The 13,157-nt window shown below is 48.9% G+C and overlaps 1 protein-coding gene and 1 non-coding gene across 2 annotated transcripts in view; both read left to right on the top strand.

The window, feature by feature from the left end:
- Window positions 1-3,550, top strand: part of WDR88 (WD repeat domain 88) — a 41,063-nt gene extending 37,513 nt beyond the window's left edge. The window contains exons 10-11 of the mRNA XM_059382407.1: window positions 1,153-1,245; window positions 3,375-3,550. Of these exons, the coding sequence (XP_059238390.1) occupies window positions 1,153-1,245; window positions 3,375-3,548 (267 nt within the window). The 3' untranslated portion in view covers window positions 3,549-3,550. The remainder of the gene's footprint in view (window positions 1-1,152; window positions 1,246-3,374) is intronic.
- A 1,919-nt stretch (window positions 3,551-5,469) lies between these two features.
- On the top strand, window positions 5,470-5,543 carry TRNAT-AGU (transfer RNA threonine (anticodon AGU)). Its single transcript has one exon. It is a non-coding gene; the product is annotated as a tRNA-Thr (tRNA).
- The last annotated feature ends 7,614 nt before the right edge of the window (window positions 5,544-13,157 follow it).

Below are 13,157 nucleotides of genomic sequence, written 5' to 3'. Positions count from 1 at the left end.
AAGTTTTGCAATTCCTTTGTTAAAATTTTCTCTTTTTGATGCTATTCTAAATGGAATTGTGTATCTGATTGCACTTTTAGATTGTTCATTGCAATTGTATAAAAATACAGTAGATTTCTGTATATTGATTTTGTATCCAGCAACCTTACTGAACTCATTTGTTAGTTCTAATAGTTTTTTAGTTGATTCTTTAAGATTTTCTATATGCAAGGTTATGTAATGTAATCTTCAAGTAGAGATAGTTTTACTTTTTTTCCAATCCGTATGGCTTACATTTCATTTTCTTTCACATTGGTGGCTTTTTGGAATATGGAAAAACTGATTTAGAACTTGCCCGTCTCATACCAGGCTTGTGAAATTCAGTGTCTTTCACATTTCAGTACTTCCACATTCTCTTCTCCACCATACCCAATTCCAAATTCTGTTCCTCATATCCTGCAGTATGACATGTTCTGGTTAATTATCACCTTGCCCCTGCTCCCAATCTAGTTTTATTTGTCTGGCTATCTGTCATTAAACACAGCTGTTCAGCCTCTGCTTCTGGTGATGTCTGTATCATGGTGGCATTGGTCTTGTAATTATTCTCATCTTCACGATTTGAACTCTTAGAAAACATGATCATAATATTCACAATGTTAAAAATTTTGCTAGCAAGATCTTGAAACACAGCACACCAGTTGCACAGGTAAAATCAAAGGCAGCCCATTAACACTTGCGGTTACAATACAGTTTCGCTGTGGGAATCACAGTCATGGATGGCCCATGAGCGGGAACTCAGGGTGAACTGCAAGCCATAGAGAACTGACAGCAGCTATGGAAGGTGGATCATGTAGCATATCCATTTGTCATTAAACATAGTTTTGCCTCAGTTCCTATTTTGGGGCCTCCGTGGGGATTTTGTCCTTTCCCTCAAAATTCCACATCCATTGCTGAAAAGTGGGACCTTCCGCACCCTGGAATGGGTTTGCTGGGATGTGGGACTTGATGGTGCAAAAGGTGGGATGGTCCTGGAGAAAGCAGGTCACCCTGATTCTGCTCCTCTGCACGATGGGGTTCTTCACGTTGTAACGTGGATGCAGTGCGCCTTCCTGGGGCCTCCCAGCTGAAGGGGCCCATCTTGTGACTGTTGGTTTGCTGTTTAACTTGTTTTAGGACAAAACCATGAGACTATGGAATATTGAAGAAATTGACAAAATTCCTCTGGTAATCAAGTGCAAAAAGGCCCTGGGCTTAAAGGTGAAACAGGTTGGTACTGGGTAATATTAAGCTCAGCGAAGGCTTTCATTAGTTTCCTCCACAAATGAATTTATTCTTTGAATCAACACTTATTGGGCAACTGGGGATAAAACCATGAACAAACAGACTGAAATTCTTGCCCTGAGGGAACTTAGGTTCTAAAAGAGGAGGCCATGAAAAAAGAAGCAAGAATAATATGTCCTACATCACATAGCAATAAATAATTTGGAGAAAAATAACGTAGGGAAAGGGGAATGGATGGGAATGCTGGTAACACTTTATTTGAGAAAGAGCACCTACAGGTGGGGGAGGGGCAGAGGGAGAGAGAATCCTCAAGCAGATTCCCTGCTGAGAGGGGAGGGAGCTGAATGCGGGGCTTGATCCCAGGACGCTGAGATCATGACCTGAGCTGAAATCAAGAGTCAGCTGCTCAACCCACTGAGCCACTCAGGTTCTCCTGCTGGTCACACCTGAAAGGATGGCCAGGATCGGTCTCACTGAGAAGGTTAACATTTGTTGACTACCTGAGGCGGTGAGGGAGTGAGCTGTGCAGATGTTTAGGGGAAGGACTTCCCAGCATCGGGAAGAGCCGGTGTGGAGACTCTGAGGCAGGAGTGAGCCTGGGGTATCCGAGAAGTGAAATGAGTCAGAGGGGCATGGCTGGACACACAGCTGGACACGGCATTAGCCTCCCACGCTTTAGCAGCAGACTCCTTGGTCAGGCCCCCATGCCCAGTGCCTTCCCAGGGAAGGGACTCAGCTGCCTGTTTTTCTCTACTGGAGGACGGTGGTAGTAGGTTGAACACATCTGCTTCACCAGGTGTTGGCCAGGGATGGCCACAAAGTCTATCCCTGGGTGCTGGAGGCCAGTCCCTATAAGGGCCTTGCAGTATAGATACTTGGCTACACCCTGAGAGGCTTGAGGAGTCCCTGGTGGGTCCTCTGAGTCCTCCTTCCCTGCAGGGGAAGCCACCTAGGCTTGTCTCCTGTTAGAAGGCCCAGCCAGGAGCTGCTGCTAGAAATGGCTAATCTGTAGGGCAGGGAGATGAGGGGTGGGACCAACATGGACCTTGTCTTTGTGGCCAACTGGTCCTCATGGCCTGTGTGGCCATGTTGGCCCTTGGATCCTAGAAGCTGACTGGCTACAGAGCAGTGCTTGCCTGTGTCCTCCACCTCTCCCCTGGGATAGGGCCCCCAGGGGCTGCCTGCTTTGAGCCCTGCCATTTTGGGGTTGGGCCATGGGATATTATGCTGTAGAATAAGGTAGGTAAAGGAACAAATTTCTTTCTTAAAAAACAAAGAAAAGAAAGAGACATACTTGAAGCTCTTCCAAAGATGAGCCCTCTGCATTTGTCTTGCTCAAAATCAGTATAAGAAACCTCAGAAGCCAGATTTCCCAGAGGGCCTGCCCTGGGTGGGATGTGGCTGCCTCTCCCAAAGGCCTTAGTGCCCTGAGTAGACAAAGGTGGCAGAGCACAGAGGCCTGCCATCTTGTAGGGGGATGCTGCTGCGGGAGGCATCCCTGAGACCCCTGCCTATGGCCTGATAGCCCAGCCCGTGGTGTTGCTCACTTGCGTGTGGGAAGCAGATAGGGCGGGTGAGCTGTGCCACTGTAGCCACTATTCTCTGTGCACCGTGGCCAGAAACAGGCTGAGATGGAGGAGGAGGCTCAGAACCTTCATCATGTAGTAAAAAGTACTGCTTTGTTCAGAAATCTTGCCTACTTGCTTCTCATGGTTCTGTAAGTTAGGTCCCCGGGATGTCAGGGGGTTAGGATAGCCCCTCGGTCCCAGAGTTGCGCTCTGTGAAGGGCAGAGGATGGGGTTAGATACCTACCCCCGTCCTCTCCATGGTCCAGTGGCCTGCCACTCCTGCCCCCAGGATTCCCACAGCAGGGGATGGGCTGGTTGTACCTGCATAGTTTCTGTAGGGGGAAGAGAGGGAGAAGCCCGTGTGCATTCTCTCTCAGTGGCCTGCAATGTCCACGCTTGTGGGGGCAGAGACCACAGAGCAGAAAGGCAGCTCTTGCCTTGGCCTGGCTGGGAGGGGAGGTGGCTCTGGTGGGAGAATCCTACCTGGATGCCTTGGTTCCCTGTGACCAGCACTTGCTTTTACTCTTTTTAAATATTTCATGTCAGTGTGAAGTATGTGACAGGCCTTTCTGCAACTACGAAAGTGACATCTTTTCTGAAACGGTCACCAAATGTGTGTTCTGCCGGATGGATGCAAAAGGCTCGTTAACAGAGGCCTCATCATCATTAGGAGGGGAAGACTCACCGTTACAGGAGTGCAGCCCGACCGCCAATGAATGACTGATGCTCACTGGGCTTGCTGACTGACTTGAGCACGGGTCCCCTGTGAAGCAGGTTTTGGGGCTCTGAAGGAACCTCTCGCTCCGGCTGGACCCAGCCTGGGTGAGCATGTCAGACTGGGGCAGGGGCACTGCCTCAGCTCCACAGCCCCCTTGGGGATCAAACACTGTTTTTAGATTTCATGCAGAATAAATCTCCATTCCTTTAGAAAACAAGTGTGCATGTGAATTCTAGAAGCACTTTTGCTGCTCCTAAGCTTTCATGTCTTGTTGTTCATTCTGTCTCCTTTACGAACACATTCTGGACTCTGGTGTTGGGCTGTGAGGCAGCCAGGCCAGCACCCACAGCTCCTGAGGAAAGCTTGGTCAAATGAATAGAAAGCTATGTGGGACCCCTCGGCGGAGGAGGCAAGGCACTGTGGGTACCTCACTGGCTAGTGCTCCCAGATGGCCATCGACTCAGGGCACAGGAAGGTCAGAGGCAGGTGGGTGGAGGGCACTGCCATCACAGAATGTTTCACGCTCTCTACCCCAGACTTTTCCATTTCCAGAACGCCCAGGCAGATGTACAGTCCTCCCCCTGTTTCCACAGTGCACCCCACACTCCACAAATCAATTACTTCAGAAGGCACAAAGGTTTCAGTTAACAGACAGGAAGGGCTTCCTTTCCCATCTGGTATGGCTCGCGCGATTTCTGTCAATCAGGAATATGCCCCTTGGTTTTGTCTTAAAAACTTAACTGCAGGCCTCGTTTATTTCATGTCAACTGACTGGCATCCCATAACTCTGCCCAGGGACACCAGAAGCTGGTCACTATTTGGGCAGGTCCTGGGCTGGGTGCTGCCCTCCTCAGTCGTCACCCTGGTGACTGGTCAGACTGCGGCTATCCATTTATTCACGCCCATGATGGATGAACATGTCCGAGCTCCACTCTGCGCCCTCCCAGCAACCGGGCTGTCTTGGAAAGGGAAGTCCCATTGCTAAGCAGTCCCCCTCTCGGCTGTGGGGCGCGGCCGGGCTGCAGGTGCCAACAGTGCGCCACGGATGGGCACACAGGTGGCTTCTCGGGTTTTGCTATTATTGCAGGTCACTCCAGTGACCGGGCCCTGCGTCCCTACTTGCAGAAACTTACATTTCTGTGTTTGAGGCTCTCCGGCCGGAGGCGCCGTTGGGTGAAGGGGGCAGCCGCGTTTGGTTTTGTCGTTGCTCGCAGGCGCTCTAACGAGTGTTGGGACGAGGTGGCTGCCGCGTCCGGGAGAGGAGACCCAGAAGCAGCAGGCGGGAGGCCTGGGCGGGGAGGGCCCCGCTTGCTCCCGCAGCACAAACCTCCCCACGGGCGGCGTCGGGGGCCCCCTCGAAGCTCCCGGTCCCGCAGGGCCAGCTCAGGCGCCCGCGGTGTCCTGGGAGAAGCGGCACGACGGAAGGGCCGGTCTCGCCAGGCGGCTGGATGCGCCCGCAGGGCGGGAAGGGCCGCCAAGCCCGAGCGCGGTTCCGGAGCGCCGCCGCCTCCCGGGCTCAGGGGGCCGGAGCGATCACTGCGCGGCGTGGTCACCGCGGAGCCACCGCGGGGTGTGAGCCCCGACCTGACCCCCGGGGCTCGGCCTCGCAGGACGGGCTGGGGGGCTTCCCGCACCTGGTCTGGAGGGCAGAAGGCCTGACTTGGCGCGGGCGTCCCTCAAACACCTGGCCACGGAGCTCCGCGCCTGGGGGCAGATGCGACAGAGACCGGGAAGACCAGCCCGCCGGCGCCTCTCGCGCCATTTGCTCCCGGGTTTCCGCGTCCGACCCTTTCACCCCAGCCCCGGGAGTGAGTCGAACCAGACACCACGCATGCGCCGGCCGCAGGCAGAACGCATGCGCAAGCGCACGGCGGATGGAATAAATGGTGATGGGGCCCAGATTCTCGCGGTATTCGTGCGGGCGGCGCCGTGGCTTAGTTGGTTAAAGCGCCTGTCTAGTAAACAGGAGATCCTGGGTTCGAATCCCAGCGGTGCCTCAACCGAGCGTCCCGGCTCTCTTTTTACCAGTTGCCCTACCCCGCGCCCCTCTCACTTTGGGTGTGTGAAGGTGAACCTGAGTAGCCAGTTTCTCCCGCCCTCTGCCGCCGCAGAGTATTTTCCCTAGGTCTCCGCGGGCGGTGGCGTCCGCGTCCGAGGCGAGGGAGGACAACGTTCCCCGCGGCTCCGCTGAGCAGGGCGATCAGAGTCGGTATCCCCAGGGGGCCAGGTGGGAAGCGCACCCCCAAGGCCCGGGGCTCTGGCTGCTGCACAAATACAGGGCTGCAGGGCCTGACCCTGATCGATTGCGCTGGAGTCGATTACATTGGAATTTTGAACAGTTACCCGGGAACACGCAGGTCAGACTCCACAAAATTCATGTCAGAAGCAACAGGACAGTCCCAAGGAGCTGTAGAGGGGGCAGTTCCGGGATCAGGCAGTGTTCCTAAGAGCCAAATTCATCTCCGCCAGAACCAGCATCTCTCTCCCTCTCCCATGCTTCTGGGGTTATTGTCTGTTTCTTCTCTTGTTTTGGGGGTCAGTTGCAGTTCTGATGGGCACCTTCTCCCCAATCCAATCAGAGGTGAGTTTAGTGGTAATAGGGCTTGGGTCGTTGTGAGGTTGTGGTTTTCCTTGGTGCATCTTTACTGCTAGCCTGAGGTATGCCGTGTCAGTTTTGAGCCTGGCCTGTTTGGTGGCCAATGTTGGTTGGGTGCCTAAGGCTGGCTACTGGGGAGGGTCAGCGGAAGAAAAGCATTTGTGGCCCTCAGCCATGCATGCAGTGAATGACCTTGAACCCATCGGATTGGGTGAGCACCCTTAGGCAGGGAGCAAAGGCAGGAGAGAGAAATAGGGCCAGGGTTAACTCTACCCCTCCTGTTCTTTAAAAATGCCATGCTATTTCTGTCCCAGGGCCTTTGTGTTTTCTGTGTCTTGTACTTAGAATGCTGTTTCCTGGGCCCTTTGCAGGAATGGGTCTTTTTCATTTTCTAACCTGCCTTAAGGGTATGCCTTGGGAAACCTCCCCTGGCCATTCTCCTGGAGGAGACAAGGACTCCCCCAGGCCAGCCTCCAGTACATTGTACTGACTCTGTCCTTTAATAGCCTTTTCATAGTCTAAACTTGTCTTTTTTGTCTATTGTCTGTCTCCGCAAATAAAATTAAGCCCTAAAGCATAGGGAGCTACATATGCCTATATTTACCTCATACCCCCAGCACAGAATGGTGTTTGAAACATGGTAGACATTTGTGGACACGTGACTTTAAAAAAATGGATCCTATTATCTTGATTGGATTACATAATCTGAAGTTTTTGGACAACTAGTCTATCTTTTCAAATAGTGTAAGGCAGCACTTCTCAAAATGTCCCTAAGAGCACCTAAGACCCTTTCAGGTGGTCAAATCGATTTTCATAATGATACACAGATGTTTGTTGCCTTTTTTACTATGTTGACATTCGCCCTGGTGTGCGAAAGCAATGGTGAGGAAAATTGCTGGCACCCTAGCAGGAATCAAGGCGGCGGCAGCAAAGGGCTCCAGTTGTCACTGTGTTTTTTCTTCACCATCACTTTTGTGAGAAAAATAAAAAGCCAGTTTCCCCTAAGAATGTCTTTTATGAAGCAGTAAACATTCTTAGTTTCATTAAATCTTGATACTCGAGCACTCGAGACGTAGGCAGAAAGCACGTCTGTGGGAGTCCTGAGGTACAGGAGTTGTTTCGAGAAGCAGTACTTGTGACTGAGCTGTTAGCAGACACAGCCACAATTTTCATAAAGCACCATTTTTGCTTGAGGGAATAACCGACTATTGAACATCATTGCATTGCCATCAGTGGCTTTGGAGGCGGGTCCAATCCAGGGGGAGGGTGTCAAGGCACATGGAGGGCATGGGGACAGGCTGTGGGAGAAGGACTTAAAGCCAGGCTCTTCTTGGGCAGGGTGGGAGGGGTGGGAGTGGGGAACAGGTGACCAGGAGCCAAAGCTTGGTTTGGGGCTCTGCGGTTGGTGCATGGGATGCGTGTTCCTCAGGATTCCTCCAGCTGAAGAAAATGAGCTTTTCACTGACTCCTGACACTGGGAAGTCCAAAGGTGGTGCTGGCTTCCTGCTGGTGGCTTCATGGTCTCCAGCAATGTTTTCAGGACCCATGAGCCCATTCTCCAACCCTTGAGGGTTGCTTTCATTGTGGTCGGCTCCATGTCAGGGGGCAACGGGCTGCTGGTGGCTCCAGACTGACAGCCCACTGCCCAGGTAACTCAGGGTGGAGAGTTTTCCATGGCTCTGAAATCAAGAGGGCTGAGTCTTGAGAGCAGGGTGGGGCCTCAGGTCTTCCTTGAATGTGTTCTCAGAGACCAGGGGAAGGAATATGAAATGTGCGGTGATCGGCACAGGCCACACAGGCAGGTCCCTGAGATGTGACTGGCCAGCTCCCCCTATCCCCCGGGCTGAGCACCCCCCGCCCCAGGGTGTTGAAGGCCCAGAGGAAGGAAGGAAGATGGATGGAGCTCACAGTGTCCTCCTCAGCATCTGTTCCCCCACTGACTCCAGAGAGCTCCGAAGGGACCTTTGAAAATCCCCTCGACTACTAAGGGAAGAAACTAGAGGAAGAAGGGTATATACAATGTGATCGTGTTCATTATGCTTAAAGAAACCACAAATAGTATATTATCGATGCATATACATGTAAGTATGTAAAACAACAACAACAACAACCTATGTTAATTTCATTTTAATGGTTACTTCCTGAAAGGTAGGGAAGAGACTGGGATGAGGTGTTAAGAGGGCTTTGGCTTTGTATATACTGGACAAATTTTAAAATTTAATTAAAAATAACTTACATATAGTAAAATTCACCTTTTGTGTGTGTGTAGTTTTGAGTTTTGACAAGTGCACAAAGTCATATAACCACCTCCGTCATGATAAAGAACAGTTTCATTAGCCCCCAAAATCCCTTGTGGTGAACCATTTAGGAGTTAAGCCCTCTACAAATCCCAGCTTCTGGAAACCATTGATCTACCGTCTCTGTCAGAGAGTGTCATATAAATGGACTCATACAGTACGTACCCCCCCCTTTTTTTTTTTAAAGATTTTACTTATTTATTTGAGAGAGACAGTAAGAGAGTGCATGAAACGGGAGAAGGTCAGAAGGAGAAGCAGGCTCCCGATGGAGCAGGGAGCCTGATGCGGGACTCGATCCCAGAACTCTGGGATCATGACCTGAGCTGAAGGCAGATGCTCAACAACTGAGCCACCCAGGCACCCAGTACATACTTTTTGAGTCTGGTTTCTTTCCTCCAGATTGAGATTCACCCATGTTATTATGTATCAGTAGTTTGTTCCTTGTTTTCTGCTGGGTAATATTCCATTTTGTTTTTTACCACAGTTGATTTTATTGAAGAAGATTTGGGTTATTTCCAGTTTGGGGTCATCATGAATAAAATGTTATAAATATTCACATACAGATACGTGTGTACCTAAGTTTTCATTTCTCCAAGGTAAATACCTACAAGTGGGATGGCTGAATCATAGGGTAAGGGTATGGTTACCTTTATGAGAAACTTGCACACTGTTTTCCATAATGCCACATCAACAATTTTGAGAATTCAAGTTGCCCTGCAACCTCACCAGCATTTGGTATCGCCAATGTTTTTATTTTAGCCGTTCTAATAAGTGTGTACTGGTTTCTATTGGTGTTTTTAGTTTTTTGAGGTTCTATTTATTTGTTTGTTGGGGGTGGAGGAAGAGAGAGAGAGAGAGAGCTAGCACAAGCAGAGGGGGCAACAGAGGGAGAGGGAGGAGCAGGCTCTCTGCTGAGCAGGGAGCCTAGCGTGGGGCTCGATCCCAGGATCCTGGGATCATGACCTGAGCCAAACGCAGAGGAGTAACCAACTGAGCCACCCAGGCTCCCTGAGCTAGGAACGTCTAGCTATGTATTCTAAACACGCAAATACACGTATCTCTATTTCTGTCTATGTGCGTACTTCAACAAGTGAGCTCCTATTGATATTTCTGACTCCAATCCAGCACCATGGTGTTCATTCTGGCATCCCTCCCCCCCCCCCCCCCACCCATTTTTTTTCTTTTTTTCTCCCCCCCCCCCCCCCCACCAGTCATTTTTCTTGGTAACTTCTTTCTCAGTCAATTAAAAACCTCTTTTTATCTCCAGTATCATCTCCAAATATCTACTTATTTGTTCAACTCTACTATACCTGTAAAATAGCTTTGGAATTCATAGCCTGTATCTGTTTGAGAAACAAATTTACCAACTGCAAGTTTATGTGTAGTTCTTTTTTTCTTTCTCCTTAGAGAATCTGGTCAAAAGACCATCTTACCTCCTCCCTTTCTCACCAGGTTGAGTGTGCTTAAGCCATCCGTTTGTAAACGGGTTCATTTGTCACTGTGTACATCTCATCTTGGACTCCCCTGACATTATGGGTGATTTCTAAAAATTTGCACGCAGTAAAATTTGCTCTTTGTGGTATAAAGATCTATGGATTTTTGACAAATCACACGGACTGATTTTCCAGTGTTGAATCTGCCTTGCGATCCTGAGATAAACTCCATTTAGTTGTGACATAGTATCGCTTTAATGTATTTCTGGACAGTTTGCTACTGTTTTGCTGAGGAATCTTGCATCTATATATGGCACATTTCTTTTCTTGTCAAGTCTTTCTCTGGTTTTGGCATCAGGATAAATCTGGTCTCATACGGTGACCTGGGAAGTTTCCTTCCTATTTTATGCTCCTGAAAAGGTTGTGTAGGTTTGATAAGACTTCTCCTTTAATTGTTTAGTAAAATTCACCAACAAAACCATCTGGGCATGAAGCTTTCTTTGTTGGAACGTTTCCCTTAAAAATTCAATGTCGTTGATAGATACAACACTATTTGCTTTAACCATTTCTTCTTCAGTGAGCTCTGGTAGCTTCTTACAAAGTTAAACATATATTTACCAAACAGCCTACCAGGCTTACCCAGGTGAATTGAAAATCTGGGTTCACACCAAAAACTTTCGTTTCAGAGGTTCATGGCAAGCTGTAGGACACAGTGCAGGGATATCAAGGAATGGCTCCTGCTTGATGCCAATTCCCAGGACTTCAAGACCAGACAATGCTAGCCCTTGCCCACCGCTGGAACCTGACCCAGGATGACCTATATAGGAGAGCAGCTAGCCAGGCTGGGCCAATCGGAGCCCTTCCATAGAATTTGGAACTTGAGTGTCTGTAATGTGCAGCCCCGGGTGCTGTGAGCTCAGGCACAGGGAGAGGGGCTGGGATGAGAGACCCAAAGACCACCGTTTGCTGCCAGGTTTCTCATGGATTCCCGTGTTAGGCTTTGGGACACACCCCAGGCCAGAGTCCCTGAGGAAGAGTTGAGTTGGGTTTCTGTGACTTGCTGCTGAAAGTATTTTAATGCTCAAATGAATGTCCTTAGAAACCATCCTGTTTTCCTCTAGAGAGGGGAGTTTTTCCACATCACCTGCTACTTTCCTTCCTTTTTAGTCTAAGTGCTAGGCAGCTGTGACCAAGCCACAACCCAGTGCTCCTCACTTTTATCTTTCAGAAAGTGAAGAAAAGCCTTTCTGTCTTCCTGCCTGCAGGGATCTTGCACAGGGAAGGTGCTCCAAGGGCATCCAGGACAAGGCCGTTGTGAGGAAGGACACCAAGACTGGAGAGGATCTGAATTTGGGGCTGAGACGTATCAAAGAGTGACAATGACAATGGGGATAATGACTTGGGATTTTTGCCTACCTTGGAGCACAAAATGCACCTGTTGCCTTGAAGGCATGACAACTCCCTTGAGAACAATATTACTGTTAGTGTCATTGTTGTGATTGTTGCAATTAGATTTGACCGAACACTGACTTCACGGAGCTGCTTCTGAGTGTGTCCATGTTCTCTCTGCCTCCTACACTTGACTACTTCAAACACGGCTACCTGTGGCCACACTTTAGATGGAATCCAGTGAGACTTTGGCTCTTGCCAACAAAATTAGGAAAACTGGGCTTGTTTTCTCCTCTTTATAAAAATGGGAAGAAACAACAACAAAGGAAAATGTAAAAGTTACTATTTCTTCATTCTCTAAGTGACATAGAATGTTATCTAAATAAATATTTGAATGAACTTTTGTGATGGGCATTTCTGATTCTCATTCTCTGAGAAAACAAAACAAAACAAAACAAAACAAAAACCACCCACATGCCTCCCTTGTGTTTTACACAATTTCCTTTGTTGACAGTAGAGGGATTCAAGTGGAAGGAAGCTCACCCAAGGATCTCAGGGACTTCCTCTCTGCACACAGCTCACGAGGTGCCCACATGATGTGAAGTTGCACTTGGCCTCAGCTACCCGAGAAAATGTAAATTTGTATTTCCAGTGCTAGATAACTTGCCTTTTTTTCTTTGTTATCTGAGATTTAGGAGCTGGAAGGAAACCTTTAAGCTTCTTGGCTCTGATGATTTCAGCTGCTGTGATGCTAATGATTCACATATTGAACAAATAAAATGCCCCGGAAACCAGCTAAAGGAGGAATTTCAAGGCACGTTCATTCTGTTGATAAATGTGCCCTCATGGGAGGCTTTAGGAGGCACAATTTTATTTGGTCTTGGTCTGGAGGGTAGCACACATACCTCTCTATTTCTGAATATATTTTTTTTCTCCTTGAAAAAGTTGTAAAAAGTAGAAATAGGCAATTCACAGAGGAAGAAAGGCAAATGGGCAAGAAACCATATGAATCGATGTTCAGTTGAATAGAAGCAAATTGAAGCAGTGAAGTTTTTTTTTTCTCCAGCCATACGAGAAAATGTTATATAAAGGCTGATGGGAACTCCCAGAGATGCTGAGAAAATGAGCATTTTTATATTCTGCTTTCTAGGTACACTGGCAATGGGCATCCGTGTTTCAACTGCTCCCTTTGGCTCAGAAACTATCACTGTGGGTATTCATTTTAAAGACCTGACCGGATCCCTTTGTAGGGATGAAGACTGAGGTCTTTTACTGAGAAGGCTAGGGAAAGAGACTAGAAACAACCTAATGTCCATCAGCAGGGAAGGTTTGGACAAATGACATGGAGGGCTCTCTGCAGAGTGCGGGGCAGGCACCGAAGAATGAGGGGGCAGAGCTCTGTATGCGAATGTGGCGACAGCCGTTGTTGTACTGACAAGCAAAAACAGTTCAAAACTGTGCTTCTCTGTGACACCACTTCCGTCAAGCGATCTGTACGTGCATTTCGAAAAGGAGCCCGGCCAGGCACGGAATGACAAATCCACTTACACGAGCATCTGGAGGAGTCAAATTCATAGGGACAGAAGGTAGAAGGATGGTTTCCAGGGGCTGGGGGGAAGTGGGAAGCAGAGTTTTCACTTGATGGGTGCAGGGTTTCAGTTTGGGGTGAAGAAGAAAAGTACTGGAGGTGGTCGGAGGTCACAGCTGCACAACGATGTGAATGTACATAATGCCTCTGATGCTTACAGATGGCTAAGATGGTAAATTTATATTATGTAGATTTTACCACCATTAAAAAATTTTATGGGGGGGGGGCGCGCCTGGGTGGCTCAGTGGGTCATATCAGTTTTGGAGCCATTAAGCCTTGGAGTCATTTGTCATGCAGCAGTATGTAAC

Source organism: Mustela nigripes, chromosome 17 (genome assembly GCF_022355385.1).
Source record: "Mustela nigripes isolate SB6536 chromosome 17, MUSNIG.SB6536, whole genome shotgun sequence".
Taxonomy (NCBI): domain Eukaryota; kingdom Metazoa; phylum Chordata; class Mammalia; order Carnivora; family Mustelidae; genus Mustela; species Mustela nigripes.
Note: the sequence above shows the minus strand (reverse complement) of the source record. Positions and strands in the feature narration are given on the sequence as shown.